This window comes from Schistocerca americana, chromosome 2 (assembly GCF_021461395.2).
Source record: "Schistocerca americana isolate TAMUIC-IGC-003095 chromosome 2, iqSchAmer2.1, whole genome shotgun sequence".
In the NCBI taxonomy this organism is placed as follows: domain Eukaryota; kingdom Metazoa; phylum Arthropoda; class Insecta; order Orthoptera; family Acrididae; genus Schistocerca; species Schistocerca americana.
In genome coordinates this window covers 697,460,096-697,478,631 of record NC_060120.1, presented here as the reverse complement: position 1 = coordinate 697,478,631, position 18,536 = coordinate 697,460,096, and the positions used below count along the sequence as shown (strand labels likewise).

Genomic DNA, 18,536 nt, shown 5'->3' with positions numbered 1-18,536 from the left:
CAATGCAATATGAAATAGAATGAGTCTGTGAGAATCATAGTAGGAAAGGCAAATGATCAACTCCAGCTTATTGGGAGAATTCTAGGAAAGTTTGTTTCATGTGTAAAGGAGAATGCATATAAGAAGCTAGTGTGACCTATTCTTGAATACTGCTCGAGTGTTTGGGATACACACCACATTGGATTAAAGGAAGAAATTGAAGCAATTCATTGGCGGGCTGCTAGGTTTGTTACTGGTAGGTTCAAACAACATGCAAGTGTTAAGGAGATGCTTCAAGAACTCAAATAGCAGTCCCTAGAGGGAAGGTGACGTTCTTTGCAAGGAACACTATTGAAGAAATTTAGAGAACCGGCATTTGAAGCTGACTGCAAAACAATTCTGTTGCCTCCAACATAAATTGCACATAATGACCATGAAGATAAGACATGAGAAATTAGGGCTCATAGAGAGACATATAGTCATTTTTCCCTTGTTCTATTTGCGACTGGAACAGGAGAGGAAATAACTAATAGTGGTACAGGATGTCCTCCGCCATACGCCGTAAGCTGGATTGCAGAGTATCGATGGATGGATGGATGTATGGATGGATGTATGGATGATTTGGAGGAGGGGCCTAACAGTAAGGTTATCAGTCCCATCAGATTAGGGAAGGGTGGGGAAGGAAGTCGGCCAAGCCCTTTCAAAGGAACCATCCTGGCATTTGCCTGAGCGATTTAGGTAAATCACAGAAAACATAAATCAGGGTTGCCAGATGCAAGTTTGAACTGTCAACCTCCCGAATGTGAGTCCAACATGCTAATCACTTCGCCTCCTAGCTCAGTAAGAGTATCAATGGAGATATAGATGTACATGTAGGTGGGAACAGTAAAAATTTTTCATTCGGTATCAATAACAGTCACAGTAAAGCCTAAACAGAAATGTTTTTATCTAGCTACACCTAATTTCTTTCAGTTGGAGGGAAGAAGGAGAGGGAGAGGGGGGCAGAGAGGGAGAGGGGGGCAGAGAGGGAGAGGGGGGCAGAGAGGGAGAGGGGGGCAGAGAGGGGGAGAGGGGCAGAGAGGGGGAGAGGGGCAGAGAGGGGGAGAGGGGACGGAGAGGGGGAAGGAGAGGGGGGACGGGGAGCGGGACTGAGAGGGGGAGGGGGAAGGGGAGGGGGAGGGAGAGGGGGTGGGGGAGGGGGAGGGGGAGGGAGAGGGGGTGGGGGAGGGGGAGGGAGAGGGGGTGGGGGAGGGGGAGGGAGAGGGGGTGGGGGAGGGAGAGGGGGAGGAGGTGGGGGAGGAAGAGCAAGAGGGGGAGGGGGAGGGGGTGGGTGGGGGAGGGAGAGCAAGAGGGAGAGTGGGAGGGGGGAGGGGGGGAGGGGAGAGGTGAGAAAGTGGGCTGCAGTAGAATATTATCCTATGTTTCACAACACGTTTCGTTAACTGCTTCTGTATTCCACTTTTGTAAAGGATTCTCTACACAGAAAGCCATACAGAGTGATACAATGAATAATATAGTATTGGTATATTCTGTGAATCAACTGAATATTATCCAAATAAACTACTGCATTTACCAGTCTATAAGAATGGTTTTTTGTCAAAGACATCATTTGAAAAATTCAAGGGTCATTCTACATTCTATTGTTTCTGAGGTCAATATTTTTATGTTGTGTAACAGCGTAATATGAGGGTCATCTTACACTCCCAGGTAAAGCTTTGGCAACTACGCTTATGTACAGATTTAATTTGAAAAATTTAGAAGGGTGGAATGGGCAACTACAGCACCAGCTTGGCTGTGGACTAGGCTGAATGTGAGGAGAGGAAGGGATAGCAAATTTCATCATGCTACCAATCACGGGAACATAAGCTGTGTTCCTTGTATTTTTGTGAACACTTACCATGCTTAAACTGCAGTTTGCCCAGATCCAATTGCAGTTGGAATGGAAATGACTTTAAAATTGTACACATACTCAACAACAGTATACATTTCTAAAGGCAACAAATTAAAACTGATAAAAATATGTTCCAATATGTTCACAAAAACACTTGAAACATGTTAACACCAATAAAACATGAGCTTCAACAACGGTGCTACAGCTCTAAAACACTGCTAATTTTAAAGCATGACAAGCACATGGTGAAGCGCAGTGTCAACTCAATGTCTTACAGTTTCTGCCAATTCTGCTGTACAGAGCTAAGAGATAAAAGCCTTGTTGTCATTTAGTTTGCTTAAGAAGAACTGTAAATTGTAGTAATCAATGACAATTGCAAATCACAGTTGTGACTGTGTTGAGATGGATCTACATGTTTGCAACTCACAATGGTTTCACGCAAAGAATATTACACCAATTTTAAGTTAATGGTGATTCATGAAGCAAAAGCCTCACAAACAGCTATGCAGCAGGGAGAAAATTTGGTCCTCAAAGAAGCAAATATTCATAGATGGCATCAGATGAAGAATAAATTAAAGAATACTCATTCCACATGCCACACTTTCACGAGACTGAAGCAGGGCATGTTTCATGAACTGAAATAGCAAGTTGTCTGGTACACGCAAGACAAACACAATGAAAGCTTCCCAATTACTTAAGCAATCAAGCTACAGAAGATGTTCGAAATAAAGAGTCATTATCAAACTGCATGTGCCGTAGAATACAAAGCCAGTATGCTGGCAGGTGCAGGAGGATGATGAAAAGGGTGAGACTTACATTACAAGATAGAGCGACAATTTCCCAGTGCCTTCCCACAGCATTTGACAAAAAACTACTTACAGTATCAGTGCCATAAAGTCTGTCTAAAAGTGATATGACTATTTGCTACATCATATCAGCAATGCCGATTGTACACTTGTTTACACTAATATGCATCAAATTTTACTGCTGAAAAGAAAGGAGTTGAAAGTGTTCGTATAAGATGTTTTGGCAATAAAAATCCCAGAATAAAAGTAATGCTGGCTCTATTAATAAATGGAAAGAAGCTAACCCCATTTGTGATTCTTCACACAAAAATTGTACCAAAATAAAAGCTGCCTTCTAGACTTATCTTTAAATGGCAAGAAAAGGGATGGATGATACATGACCTGATACTAGACTGATTGAAGATTGTGTCAAACAGAATATCTGGCTCTTCCCTTAAGAGAAGGGAAATATTGGTGCTGGATTCTTTAAGGGACATCCAGGAAATTAAGGATCTGATATCAAAGAGCAACATACACCCAGTGATAATTCCTGGTGTCATGACCTCACAGTCAAGAAACGGTTGTTGTTGTTGTGAATTGACCTTTTAGGGCTCACCTGCGACAGCTTTACTGTGAGTGGCTTCTTCAAGGAAATCATACCTGCACTCCAGGGGGAAAGTTAAAGAAACCCTCAATATCACTGTTGAGTCACTGTCTAGAGCAGAATCTTAAAAGAACCTATAATGAAAGTATTCAAAAAGTGCTGCACGTCTAATGCTACAGATTGCTCAGAAAATGACAGATAATGAGAGGAGTGAAAGAAAGGAAGAAAAGCCAGTAGGCTTTCAAATGAAGAAGAAGAAGAAGAAGAAGAAGAAGAAGATGATGATGATGATGGTGGTGGTGGTGGTGGTGGTGGTGGTGATGATGATAACAGTGATGATGACAGTGATGAATATGATTAAAAATAGTGATACAACAGACCACTGGCATAGAGAATATGCAAGAAAGAAATTGGTGCACACCATTTCTTTTTGTTTACATTAAAGATCGTCTTACAATCGGGTAATTCGGTATTTTGGCATTTCCCTGAAGTGGTTTAGATAAACCCTCCAATACCAAATTGAGAAAGCGTAACACAGATTTTAATACCATTCCTTACAAATTCAAGTTAATTATTTTAACCACTACACTATCTAATTCACTGAAATAATTAAAAAATACATCAGCTTTTGGCCAGTTCTAGGTGGAATCTCATTATGATCACACCAGCAAAAAATTCACACGACAACAATTGGACACACTGATCATAGATGGTTAACAAGGAGCATCAGAGAAGCACATACAGGCAAAAAGAAAAACCATGACACTGTTTTGCGTAATTATATTTCTCAACATACAAATTTAACTTTCTTTAGCAATTACTTTGAACCTGCATCCTTTAAATAATACACCGAAATCCTAGAAGAAACTCAACATTGCCACCAAAAAAAGAAACAGTATGTTAGGATGCTGTATAAGATGAAACCATAACAGAGGTGATTTTAAAAGAAAATGAGAGGCAGCTCAACCAATATTTGAAGTCAGCATGAAAAAACACAAATAATAAAACAAATTGTTTGTTATTATACAGTCATGCTTAGAAACTAACACACACAATACAAACTGTGGCAACAATCACCGTAATTGGTTTACAACTAAAATATTGAGATTTTTGTGGTTTTATTCCAAAACTGTAGGAACACAGTTTTTTATATGAAAACTTACTGTTTCAGACAGTTCCACATTGAACACTGTTGTGGCATTATGAGAGTAAGGGTACAATTTTCTACAAGCTTTTGTTACAGATATGAGAAGAAACCGTACAACCATGAAATTAATTTACTTTTCCCATTTGTGTATGTATTAAAAGTTGCTCCATATGCTGTTTCTATGGTCAAATGCAGCAAAAATAACACACAACACAATTTAATACTGCCACTGTTTCAAAGCATAAGCTTATGAATGATGGTCAGCTTTTATCCAGTAGCTTTTTTAGGTTAATGGCTGCTATAGACGGGCCATACACATTGCAAATAATATTTTGGATTTTGGGAATGTCATGCTACATTATATATAAGTTTTCGTACAGAAACTGAATGTATCCTAACTGTTCAAATTTGTTTGTACCGATCAAAATTTTCAGTACAAATATCAACAGTTTCAGCAATGAACACCATGAACTGCACAAAATTGGTAACTCAATGAGTTAACTGGCATGCATTACATAATACGTACTGAGCAATTGTTTTGCATGTGCAGTTACAAAGAACGGACTGACAGAAAAATTCTTTTCGCAAATAAATGTGAATTATAATTACAAAAAAGCAAAAATAAAAAGTACAATAGTGCTAACTGACAAACAAGAGAAAAAAGAAAAAACAAAAAATTAGAGAAAAACTAATGATTGTATTGTATTGTATGTTATCCGGGGACCTAGAAACGACGGAGAGGTTCTGTCCCCGCCGCAGCCGCAGTGGTCCTCAACCCCACGATAACTACCGCAGTCCACTTCACCCCTCCGCCGCCCCACACCGAACCCAGGGTTATTGTGCAGTTCGGCCCCCGGTGGACCCCCCCCCCCCCACACACCAGACAAGTGTAACTCCTATGTTTGCGTGGTAGAGTAATGGTGGTGTACGGGTATGTGGAGAACTTGTTTGCGCAGCAATCGCCGACATAGTGTAACTGAGGCGGAATAAGGGGAACCAGCCCGCATTCACCGAGGCAGATGGAAAACCGCCTAAAAACCATCCACAGACTGGCCGGTTCACCGGACCTCGACACAAATCTGCCGGGCGGATTCGTGCCGGGGACCAGGCGCTCCTTCCCGCCCAGAAAGCCGTTAGAAAACAGTATTTACACTAGCTTTTGAGTTCTTTCTCTAATAAAGGTACACTCATTCACTCACACAAACGCCCAAACGTTTGGCTGTCTACATGGTTGTGTGTGAATGAGTGTACTTTTACAAGAGAAAGACCAAGAGCTCAAAAGCTACTGTAAATACTGTTTTTATGCCCCACATGTTGCTACCAATATGTGAGTGGTTGTCATTCCATTGTTTTACATATCATTTCACCTAGGAATATTGTTAAAAATTGAAAAAAGTGGGAGTGTTACATGATCAAAATAGAATGCATACTGTAAACAAATCATAAATATTTACGTAAAATGTTGCTCAACACATAGAGAAGGCAATGAGTTCCAGATGGGCATAATGAAAAGTCAGCTAAATGTTTAAACTTTAGGACAAAACTGTCCTTCTTCTAAAACAGAACATGACACAGATTCATGCAGGCTCAAGCTCACACACATACGGTCACTGTCTCCAGCCACTGGAGCCCCACTGCAGACTGCACCTATGCCTGAATTGTGCAACTATCTGACCCCAGACTGCTACAAATGTCACAATCAGGCCAGTGGCCAAAGTCAGTAACCGTGTATGTGTGAGCTGTGATTTCATGAATGAATGTGTGCGTGTGTGTGTGTGTGTGTGTGTGTGTGTGTGTGTGTGTGTGTGTGTGTGTGTGTGAAGGTGAGTGAGTTCTCCTCTTCTGAAGAAGGACTTTGTCTGAAAGCTGAAATATTTCTAGCATTCTTTTTCACTGTGTCTGTTATAGTGATTCTCTCTCTTGGCTTCTTCTTCTTAGGAGATACAACCTGTTTCTGATACTGCACCTAACCTGTAAACCAATATTTATTTCTGATCTCTTTTCTTATCACAATTATGTACAGAATACAGTCCATTTTTTATTAGTACAACTATATTCCTTTCATTTAATGCCTCCCCAGAAAATCAAGAAAAATAATCAGACAATTATTACTGACAAAGAAACATCTAAGTGGTGTCATGGAGCTCACACTTTCAACATTTTTGGCCTGCAAGGCAGGTGCAACAGTGGCCAGTTTATGATATGCAGCGGCCGAACCCCAGTCAGCTGTGTAATCGCTTGTCACATGACATTATAAAAAAATTCTTTTGAAAAATAATTAAACATATTAAATGATTGTCCATTAAAGGTGTAGTGAAATTAGACATTACCCATGATTGCACCTGCGGCAGGAATAAGAAAGTTAGCATGGATAATTTTATGACACTACACTGCCTGCAACTCAACACTTCTTCTATATGGTGAATAGCAATCTGTACTTTCCAAGTTGTTGTTGATTACTTCAGAAAATGCTTACGGGTCTCAGACAGATGGATATTACTGTTTTGGCAATTATTTGACTGTGAAGTTCACTGGTTTATTAATGTAACAAAGCTATAATTTTCCTTGGATGTTATTCAATCAGTAAGATTTTCTTTTCTAAGTCATCATTCTTCAGACTGGTTTGATGTGGCCCTCCAGGATTCCTCTCTTGTACCAATCTCTTCCATCTCATAGTAACACCAGCATCCTACATCCTCAATTATTCATTGGATATAATTCAGTCTCTGTCTTCCCCAACAACTTCTACTTTCTAAAGCTCCCTCTAGTACCATGGAAGTTATTTCCTGATGTCTTAACATGTGTCCTCTTGCCAGTGTTTTCCACACATCCCTTTATTTGCCGATTCTGTGGAGAACCTCCTCATCCCTTATGTTATCAGTACACATAATTTCAAACATCCTCCAATGGCACCATACCTCTTCCTTTCTGATTCTTTTCTTTTCTGATTTTCCGCAGATCACGATTCACTTCCATACAATGCAGTAATTCAAATGTAAATTTTCAGAAATTTCTTTCTCAAATTAAGACTAATGTTTGAAACTAAAAAACTTCATCTACCAGGAATGCCTTCTTTTCCTGCACTAATCTTCTTTTTACATCCTCCTTGCTTCATCCACCACACATTATTTGGTTTCCAAGGAGGCAGAATTCCTTCACTTCATTTACTATGTGGTCACATATCACTAATATAATTTCTGCTGCTCCTCATTACTTTTGTGATTCTTCAGTTTTCTCTCAAGCTACATTCTGTACTCATTAGATGGTTCATTCCATTCAACAATCCCTGCAATTCTTTCTCACTTTCACTGATGATAGCGGTGTCATTTATGAATATTATCACTGACATCCTTTGACTTTGGATTTTAATTCTACTCCTGAAAATTTCTTTTACTCTGTCACTGTTCCTTTGTTATACAGAGTGAACAGGAGAGGACTGTATCACTGTCTTTCTTCTTGGTTATATTACCCACCTTTTCCTATAGCTTACTCATATTTTCTCAGAATTTCAAACATCTTGCACCACTCTGCATTTTCAAATGCTTTTTTCTACATATCTTGATCTTTCTTAAGTCTTGGTTCCATCACCAAGCTCAACTTCAGTACTTCTTTGGGGCCATTAACACTCATAAAGCCAAACTGGTCATCATCTAACAGATCCACAATTTTCTTTTCCATTCTCCCATACGTTATTCTTGTCAGTAACTTGGATGTATGAGCTGTTGTACGACAGTTCTCACATATATCTACCCTTGCTATCTTGGGGATTATGGGGATGATATTTTTTGAAAGTATGGTTTGTCTCCAGCCTTCCCCCAATGATTTTAGATATTCTGAAGCAATTTACCTTTCCATTTGTCTTCATCTACTGTAAGTCTCCTAAAGTTCTGTTAAACTCTAAATTTAATACTACGTACCCTAGATCTTCCATATCAACTTCCATTTTGCTTCTATCATGTCACCCCCCCCCCCCCCCCCCCCCTCTCCTACTCCTCCAAAGAGGCCTTCAATGTACTCTATCCACCTCTCTCCTCTGCATTTAACAGTGGAATTTCCAATGCACTCTTAATTTTGATGCCCTTGCTTTTAATTTCACCAACTATCTTTTCCTGAACATCTTACTTCTTCCTTCCATCCATCAATTGAAATACTTCTTTGGCTTCTTAATAGTTACTTTCCTTGTAGCTGTGTTTATCTTTCCAGCTTCTGTGATTGTCCTTCCTAGACACATCTACTCTTCTTTAACTGAAGTACCTACAGTGGTATTCACCATCAGAGTATTTTTAACCTTATAGAACTTCAAACAAATTCGATATTTCTCAAGATTTGGGTATCTCATTTCTTGCAGCACAGATTCTTCCAGCTGATTACCTCAAACTTCAGTCTACTCTTTATCATTACTAAATTCTGATCACATTCTATACTACTTCTTCCTTACAATCCAGTATCAGACTTTGACACCTGTGTCTAGCCATTTTGCAATCCAGGTGGAACCTTCCTGTGTCTCCAGACATTTCCCAAGTAGACCTCCTCCTCCAATAATTTTTAAACAGCATATTCACTATTGTGAAATTTACTGCAGGATTCTATTAGTCTTTCTGCTCTTTCATTCTTGCCTGTCTTCTCCTGGAACTCTGTCTTCTAAGCCTTCTCCAACTACCACATTCCAATTCCTCTAGGAAGATTGTCATATTCCTTTACATACCGAATTACCCATTCAATATCCTCATTGACTTTACAGCAACACCCATTGATCCACTGCTGCTGCTGCTGTCCTTTGTTCATAACCCTTATCTTCTGACCATTTCACTTCACTGACCCTCTCATTATATATAGATAGAGCTTTTCCATTTCTCTTTTCTGATTATCTAGCTTCCCTGGCATGTTAAAACCTCTTGACACTCCACAATCCGACTCTCAGAATGTTCCTCTATCATCAGTAATTCAATCTTTTTCTTACGGTCACCTGCCCCCCCCCCCCCCCCCCCCCCACCTTTCTTGCCAGTTCCCTCACCTAAAGATCTGAATGGGGGGAGGAGGGGGGCTAATCTGAAACCTTTTGCCTATGGAGAGATCATAATCACATTATTTTTAATTACGGCTAGCATGACTAAGATAATCATATTCAAACCTGCCCAGATAAAAATACTAACATACATACATTTTCAGAGTTTTGTGTCCCGATGTCAACCCGTGAAACTGCAATATGAAATTGCAAATATTTTTAAAAAAAATAGTTGTACATAGCACAATGTCCTTTATTAATTGAAGAATGACATGTCTTACCCAGATAGTGCATCATCAGGTTATCTCATGGAGGTGATGACAACCTTAGCAGCACAGGTCAGTTCCTCATGCAAATTGCAAACACATCTGTACACACGGGTATGTATGCACTATGTGAATACCGACAGGCCTTCGGCACCATTCTAGTGTTCGGCTGTATTTAATCAGCACACGAGGTACTGTTCTGTGCTGCTACACTTGTCGTCGTCTCCATAAGATAACCTAGTGATACCCTATCCTGGCGAAACACATCATTCTTGAGTTAATGAAGAACACTGTGCAACCTATGACTGTTTTTGTAAATAATAGCAATAATAATAAGGTTGTTGTACCACAACACCAAGATGGAATGGATTAATTTTTAAAATGAAATTGCTTTTTACATCATTAATTAATTGTTAAAAATAACTGAATCTGACAGTATAGTAATGCAAAAAAGCCAACAGACTACATGGCTAGAAGCTATTCCTACAGACCATGCAGATTCCTACAGACCATGCAGATCACTATTTGGAGGTCTCAAACTAACATTTAATAGCAGTACTGCAAAATACAGCAGAAATCTCACAATCAATGAATGGAAACACACAAGAAACATATCACACACACGCATACACTCACTGTTCGTCTTGTTGTTCAGTGACGAACGGGATGATGATCTGAGGCCTTTACCCTTGTGGGGTGGTGTAATGGAGCGCCGTCGATGACCACTAGAGCCTCGAAGTGGAGGTGTGTCAGAACGCCTCCTCCCACCTCCATTGCCAGTTCCACTGCCACTACAAGATGCTAGCTGTGACGAACTTTTTGATGCCTGAGGTGCACCAATGACGGAAGCAGAAAGTTTTCGGTGTGGGTTGGATGCAGGTGAGGGATCACGTCTCTTGCTTCCCAATGATGAGCCTTGTAGACCGCCTCCACGATCATCACTGTGTCGTGATGGGAGGACTGCTTTTTTCATTGAAGGTAAAGGACTTCCATTTTTCCCTGTTGTTTTTCGCATTCTGTAAAAAGAGCAGTATTATACATAAGGTACAAGTGAGATATAAAGTAACAAGACAGAATGGCTGCCTAGTACTTACCTTTAGAAAGCAAAACTCTAGGTCTTGTCAACAGACACACATAAAATTACAAAAATTAATCCAGCATTTGGGACAATTAGTTCCTTCCTCAGGGTGGAAAGACAGATATGTTGAGAAAGGTTAAAAAGGAGCAGCAATCCCCTCAGACTGCAAGATGAGTCGAACCCTACTGTTCTGAGGCTGAGGGAGATAAAGATCTTCCATAAAAGTGATTGTGTGTGTTCTTTCACTTTTACAAAGTATCTTCATTAAGCAACGGGACTTGTAGTTAGACACAAATTGTGGTGACATCAGATTAAAACAATGGACTTATATTTAGGAAGGTTGGGTCTGAATCCACATTCAGCCGCACAAATGTAAGTTTCTTGCTGTCTCCTGAATCACTACAAGTGATTGCTTGGACATTAAGACCACAGCTCATATTCTTCACCATCCCTTTCCCTACAAAGTTTGTGCTCTGTCTCTAATGACAGTGACATGAATAGGAGGATTATTCTCTAAGCTTCTTCCTCATATGGGTGGTAAATCAACTCTTTCTTTCAGTAACAATTAAAATTTAGGTAGTAAAATGTCAACTCCTTCAATCATTTCAGTTGAATGTTGAAAGATTCTTCTGTGCAGCTGCACTCAACTGCCTCCCTAACCTTTTTTAGGTGGCTGTCAAGAGAAGTAAACCAAGAACTATATATGCCAACAAAAACAGCAAAATTGATCAGTAACACATAGCAATAAACAATCAGCAATAGCCAACCACATGTGTGTTTCTGGTGAGATCTCCCTCGTCTGTACATTAGCAGGTTCCTGAACTTTCATTTATGAGGACAAGAAACAAAGCACGAAGGAAAACTTAACTGAACCACACAGTACGAAGACTCACTAATCTGAAATGAGTCAATACAAAAGCAACTGACTCAGAACGCTTCTCGATAGTTATATCAAGTTGGTGATGCAAGCTCTGTGGTGTTACTGTAGATAGAAAGTAAGACTCTTAACACAAATGACATTCATAAGGTCTATGATACAGATTCATACAACAGACTATAAATTACTACTTCTCATCGTGCCCTCAAATGAGAAATGTCCTGCCTACTATCTTTCTCACATGACCCCCCCTCCCCCCAAACAATGGTATCCTTCCGTCCACCAGACCAACACAATATCCTCGTCCATCCCTAGACAACCCCTCAACCCCTTCTCCCAACTCCTTGCCTCGTGGCTCATATCCCTGTAATAGACCTGGATGCAAGACCTGTCCCATACATCCACCCCACCACCACCACCACCACCACCCCAACACCACCTATTCAACTCCGATCATGGACTAGGATGTTGTGGAGATTGGGTGGGCGATGGAACACCACTTTAGGAGGGGTGGAAAGTACCTCGGGTAGAATGTCCATCTTTTTAGGGCACAATGATATGTAATCAAAGCCCTGGTGAATGAGGTGGTTCAGCTTTTTCAGTCCAGGGTGATACTCAGTGATGAATGAGACACTCCTCTGTGGCTGGTTTTTGGGAGTGGTGGGATGGGAAATGGTATGGTCTGGGGGATAGTGCCTGTCTGCGAAGGCCTTGGTGACACAATTAGCAAGGGGATTTTTGTCAATGCAGATATGCCATTCCCAGGTAGCCAGGCTATATGGGAGGGATTTTTGGGGTGAAAGGGATGACAGCTGTCAAAATGCTGGAACTGTTGGTGGTTGGTGGGTTTAATGTGGACAGAGGTGCAGATGGAGCCATCTGAAGGAGGACCATGTGAAGCAGATGGGAGACAAGGTGTTGAGGTTGTGAAGGAACGAAAATAGGGTGTCTTGGCCCTGGGTCCAGATAATGAAGATATCATCAATGAGCCTGAACCAGACTAGGGATTTGGTTTTTTCGGGGGCTAGGAAGGTCTCCTCTAGACAGCCCACAAAAAGGCTGGCATAGGAGGGTCCCATGTCAATACCCAGGGTAGTGTTGTAGATTTGTATATGTACCTTCCCTTATGTCATGTCACACTCTCCTCTTCCGTAATTATTTCAGCCTCAAACTACAGTAACATACTGTCTCCACACCCTCCACCAAACAGTCCGTGTTTCCCCCACTCCCCCCCGACCTGTCATCTACTATGCATTCTCGTCTCCCACCCTCTTTATTTGCAGCCCTCTGCCAATGCATCCACCTGTTTTTCCCCACTCCTCTTCTTTTTCACTCCTTTTTCCCCACATCCCTGCCCCACAACCTCCTGATGCTCTACCTGTTTGTAGTCTAATCCCTGCACGCTCCACGAGACAGCATTTGTCTCTCTCCCCAGCGCACACTACTATCTCTTCCCCGTCCCGTTCACCACGCCCTCCAGTATGCTGCTTGCCTTCCATGTGATGTTACATTCCGCCGCGAAATGCTGGTGTTGGCATGTGTGTGTGTGTGTGTGTGTGTGTGTGTGTGTGTGTGTGTGTGTGTGTGTGTGTGTGTGTGGCTACTGATGAAGGCTGTGACCGAAAGCTATATGCGAGTGTCTTTTGATCATGCCCGTCTGCAACTTGACGTGTCTTCTTTACAGTAAGTAGCTATCTGTCTTTTCCTACATTGTTGGTATTCCTACCTGGATTTTCCATTGTTTGATATAAATATCACTAACTTTATATGTGGCGTCCAAAGAACACAGCCATTGATTGTTGAAATATGGTGTCAGAAAATGGATGTATAACTGAACCTAATTAATAGATACATAAAATCAGATTATTTTAAGACTATAACTAATGTTTTCTAACAAAAAATTAAAACTTATAAGTAACAAGGAAATTAAAATTCTAGACTGTACAAGGAAGATTCACTGCCATATTAATAAGGATGCTGTCAGAACATTAACTGTTGGAAAATGAGATCAAGGCAGAACTTGATCACGTACTTTCTGAAACATTAGTGAAGGACAAAGTAGGAAAACAAGCAGCTGAAATCTGTACTACAAAATAATTGTGCTGTTGCTATAAAGAACTTTTCTGCATCTGTTCTAAACTAAAACCTTGGGTTTCATGTCCTTTTGGAAACAAGACCAGTACAGATGGGGAAGCTCAGATCGGACAAGAATGAGAGTGCTAACAACCACTGTCCAACTTGCTTGATGTGCATTGTGATATTGTAAAAATGAGAATGTATAATGCTGCAGAAGAAACATTATATGTGATGTGAATGACTTTAGCACATGGGTCTGCTCTTTACAGAATATATCCAACCAATTTGAAATAGAAAAAAATGTGGTTTTACAAAGATGCACAGGACAATTAAGCTCAGGGCAGTTCTGTTGAATAAACATCAGCAGTTGGCTTTATTAAAGGATGGCTGCAGTGTAGAGAATCTGCTGAGAACCAGGAATTACATTCATATCCACTATGAAGATTAGAACCTTATTGTAAGTTAGAACAACATTACACTGTATTCATAACTGAATCTGCAATTTGTGATTATTTACTTCTCTTTTTTCTGCCCTTAAACTAACTGAAGATTGCATTAAGAAATCCTGTGAAACTAAGATGCTCTGAATAATTTAATAAATTAATAATTTAATAAATTTACATGAGCACAACAAAATAGGACAATCACCAACATGTGTCGTTAAACGTGAGAAAAGAAGCTATGCACTGGGAGGGATGAAGCAAGATTAGGGTTTAAAGGCCCACCAACGTCAAGTCATTAGAGACAGAGCTGATCTTCAGTGACTATTCTAAATATATATCTAGTCACCTAAATAATTTAATGCCGTGTCTAACTGTTCTTGTATCAGTAACAAAGATATCCCAGGTACCTAATCGAGTGTGTGTACACCATACAAGGGATTTAGTCTACTAAATTTAAATAGCTGATGCCCAAATTTCAGCTCTCTTCTTTTCCAGTTTTCCCACAATGCACTTTCATACAATGCTGTGTTCCAGACATACATTCTCAGAAATTTCTTCAACAAATTACAGCCTATATTTGATACAAATATAATGCTTTTGGCGTAGAATGTTCTCTTTGTATGTGTTACTAACTTTCTTTCATTCAATTTGCTTTGTGCTTATTAACTGTTCATTCCATTTAACAGACCTTGTAATTGGTCTTCATTTTCACTGAGGAAAACAATATCATAAGCAAATCTTTTTGTCATGAATTTTAACTCTACTCCTGAAACTTTCTCTTCTCTCCACCACTACTTCTTCAACATAGAGGTTGAACAGAGATACACTTCACCCCTGCGTCACACCTGTTTTAATCCTAGGACTTCCCTCTTGGTCTTCCAGCGTTACAATTTCCTCTTGGTTCTTGTACATATTCTATATTACCTTTCTTTTCCTATAGCTTATACTTTTTTTATAATTTCAAACACCTTGCACCATTTTACATTGCTTTTTCTAGGTCAACAAAGACTATGATGGTGTCTTGATTTCTTAAAGTCTTGCCTCCATTATTATGTGTAAGAATCAACACTCATTCTCTGGTCCCTTTAACTCTCATAAAACCAAGTTGTTAGTCACCCAACAGATTGTCATTTTTTTCTATTCTATTCTTGTCAGCAATTTGGATGCATGAGCTGTTTAGCTGACTGTGGAATAGTTCTCAGATTTATCTGGCTTTGTTACCTGCAGGACTGTGTAGATGATATTCGTTTGAAAGTTTGATGGAACACATCTAAGTCTCATAAATTCTATGCACACACCTGAATAATCATTTGGCTGCCACTTCTGCCAATAAATTTAGAAATTCAGAAAAATTTTATACATGCCTTCTGCCTTGTTTGATCACAAGTCTTTCAGAGAATGACTACTAATACATGAGCCTCTATGTCTTCCAACACGACAACCATTTCTTCTTCTATCACATCAGAAGACAGCTCTTCCCCCTTATAGATGTGTTCAATGTACTCTTTCCACCTATTTGCTCTCTTCTCTGCATTTAACAGTAGAATTCCTTTCACACTAATAATGTTGACATTTTCAATTTCATTTAGTGTTATTTTGACCTTCTATAAGCTGAGTCTGTCCTTCTGATAAGTATATTCTTCATGTTTTCTTCACATGTTTTCTGCAGCCACTTCACTTTAGCACGCCTATATTCTCCCACAACTCTGACTTCTATTTTGTATCCTACTACAGCATTCTAATTTCCATGATTACTGGATCTCCATTTCCCTTTACATACTAAGTTACTTGTTCATTGCCTTCATTCTCTCTCTCTCTCTCTCTCTCTCTCTCTCTCTCTCTCTCTCTCTCTTATTATGATTGTGATGTTGGCATGTATTGCAGTGATTTGCTGTCAACGCTACTGAGAATGATCCTGTCACCCAACTTTCACAATAACTTACTCTTTCCCCTACCTTCATACTCAAAAGAAATGCTACTCCCATTATAAAATGGATTCCTGGATGGAAATGGTGAAAAAAAGGTCCTATGAACATGTGTCCATACATGCATCATTGGTACGGCAAATGGCACTGATGAATGAAAGTTCCTCAGACCATGTGCCATGTGATCCTTGCGTGTTGCAGGCTACTTGATTGATGCAGCATGCTATAAGCAGCAGAATGGTCTGGTATTCATTTCGGGGACAATCTGAGATGGTGTATGTGTACAGCCAAGCAGATGGAAACGTCGAGAGAGAGCACCACTATACCAAAACAAGTAACTTCACAGACACTAGCCACATCATACCATATTCCAAGCCCTTTTTGGGCATTTGTGTGATCATGGGTTCTTTCAGACAGACAAACATGCAGAGAGGCAGTAGACTGTGTGTACACCAGATTTGGAGGACCGGGTTCTATAGGATATTAAGACAAAGGCTAGTACAAGCTCCAAGCAAGTGGCCTGCCAACATGGTGTGGGCCAAAGTATGATTATGTGTTTCCTGCATGACAACCACAACTATCCCTATCACCTGCAATGACTGCAAGAAGTATCAACATCAGACTTCACTCTGTGGAAGAATTTTGTCAATGGCTTTTGCACTAGACCATTACAATCATGAGATTTCTGTCCCCAGTCCTCTTTACCAACAAAGAAACCTTTACCAGAACTGGCACCATCAACCTGAATAACCATCATCTGTGAGCTACAGATATGGCACTTGGTCAGGGGAACTTTCATTCGTCAGTGCCATCTATCATGGCAACAGTTCATTTCCAGTCACATGTTCAGAGGACCTTTTCTCCTAAATTTCCAGTCAGAAATCCATCCCTGCAGTTAGTTACTTTATTAATGTTCACCCTGTGTAGTACTAAATAATATTGCCTTCCACAGAGAATACTAAACAATTGTAGAACATAATAAAAGATGTCAGTTTTAATTTGAGTACCAGTAGAATATGGCCTCGTATTCAATACGCCTCAACCTTGTTGTTTATTAGGATCTTATATGCTCGCACTGCAAAACCAAATATAGTTTTTTAGGTGTTTTAGAACATGGACTTTGTAATGTAAATGGTCTAAAAGAGTTTGCAGAAGACACTTTTCTATAAAAATGGGCCAAAACAGACTTTTTTGGCATTTTATAAAAATCATCAACTTTGCCCTCAGTTCATAAACTGTTGGAAAGCAGTAGGAGGATGAAATTTTATATTCTAAGACCTTGTATTGGTAAGTTATTATTTGCAAGGTTTCAGGTGCATCCTGCAATTTCTTCTGCAGGTATAAAAAGCTAAACTTCACTTTTTTCTGAGCATCTATTTTTTTGGCCAACTTTGCTTCATATTATCCATATGTAAATAATTCGGTAAAGCTTTATTATTATTATTATTTCACATAAGAGAGAGCAAAAAGTTGTACAAGATAACCTAGTTTTATTTCTTTCCACAAAATACTATTGGAGATACTATGTCTCGAAGTTGCCGAAAACTGATGGGTGCACTGTTGACAGCTGCACTATGGGGTCAAAGAAATAACTGTATCTCCGGGACCATTGAATTAACAACCTTGTGAAACTTTACCAATGTTCATTGGGAACATGTGTGATTGTTCATACCAAATTTCATCAAAATCTGTGACAGTCATGTGGGAACATCCAGACCACTTGGCAGGGAACAACCCTACATCTAGATTGATGTTTTTGCATTTCCACTGTTGGATTTTCTAGCTTCCTTGCCACACCCAGTCTTCTAACATTCCACACTCTGACTTGTATAATATTACTGTTTCTCTTGGGTCTCCATCCTTTTTTTTAAGGTCACATCCCCTTCAGCAGCATGGCAGCACTACTGGAATCTTTTGTCAATGGACAAATTATAGCAGCACTTTTTCATTTAGAGACCACACTTCCTGCAGATACACATTCATCATCATATTCGCCATCATCATCATTTATTGCACATAAATAGGCTGTTTAAGCCCTTAGCAGGCAACAAGAATATAAAAGTACATAAACATAAAACACAATGAAATTATCAACACATCAATTCCACAAATCATGACTAAATACAATCGTAAAAATCACAAAAATTGATTACATATGTTTGCCTATTTACTTCTGGCTCGGGCATCCTCGTTGCTAGATGTTGGAGCTGCTTCTTGCAGGGTCATTAAAGTTCTGCCTTTGCAGCTTGTTCACGGATGACCTCTTGGCTGTCTTTGGTTGATGTACTAATGCTTTGCTAGGGAGAATACATGGATACATATGATGTGTTTTTAATGCAGTGGTTTCCACTGCCTTTTACATTTGCATCAATCCACCGCCTTTTACATTTGCATCAATCCATTGCCTTTAGCATTTTCATCAATGTCGGCACTCTGAAAAACATACTCATCATGACACAG

At 39.8% G+C, this 18,536-nt stretch overlaps 1 protein-coding gene across 7 annotated transcripts in view; it reads right to left on the bottom strand.

Moving 5' to 3' along the window:
- The window catches only part of LOC124593671 (zinc finger CCCH domain-containing protein 13-like), a 234,343-nt gene that overhangs the window by 145,177 nt on the left and 70,630 nt on the right, over positions 1-18,536 (bottom strand). For 6 of the 7 annotated variants that reach the window (XM_047131957.1, XM_047131959.1, XM_047131958.1 and 3 more), the window contains exon 5: positions 10,314-10,693. In XM_047131957.1, the coding sequence (XP_046987913.1) occupies positions 10,314-10,693 (380 nt within the window). The remainder of the gene's footprint in view (positions 1-10,313; positions 10,694-18,536) is intronic. The other variant, XM_047131963.1, reaches the window with a different exon arrangement.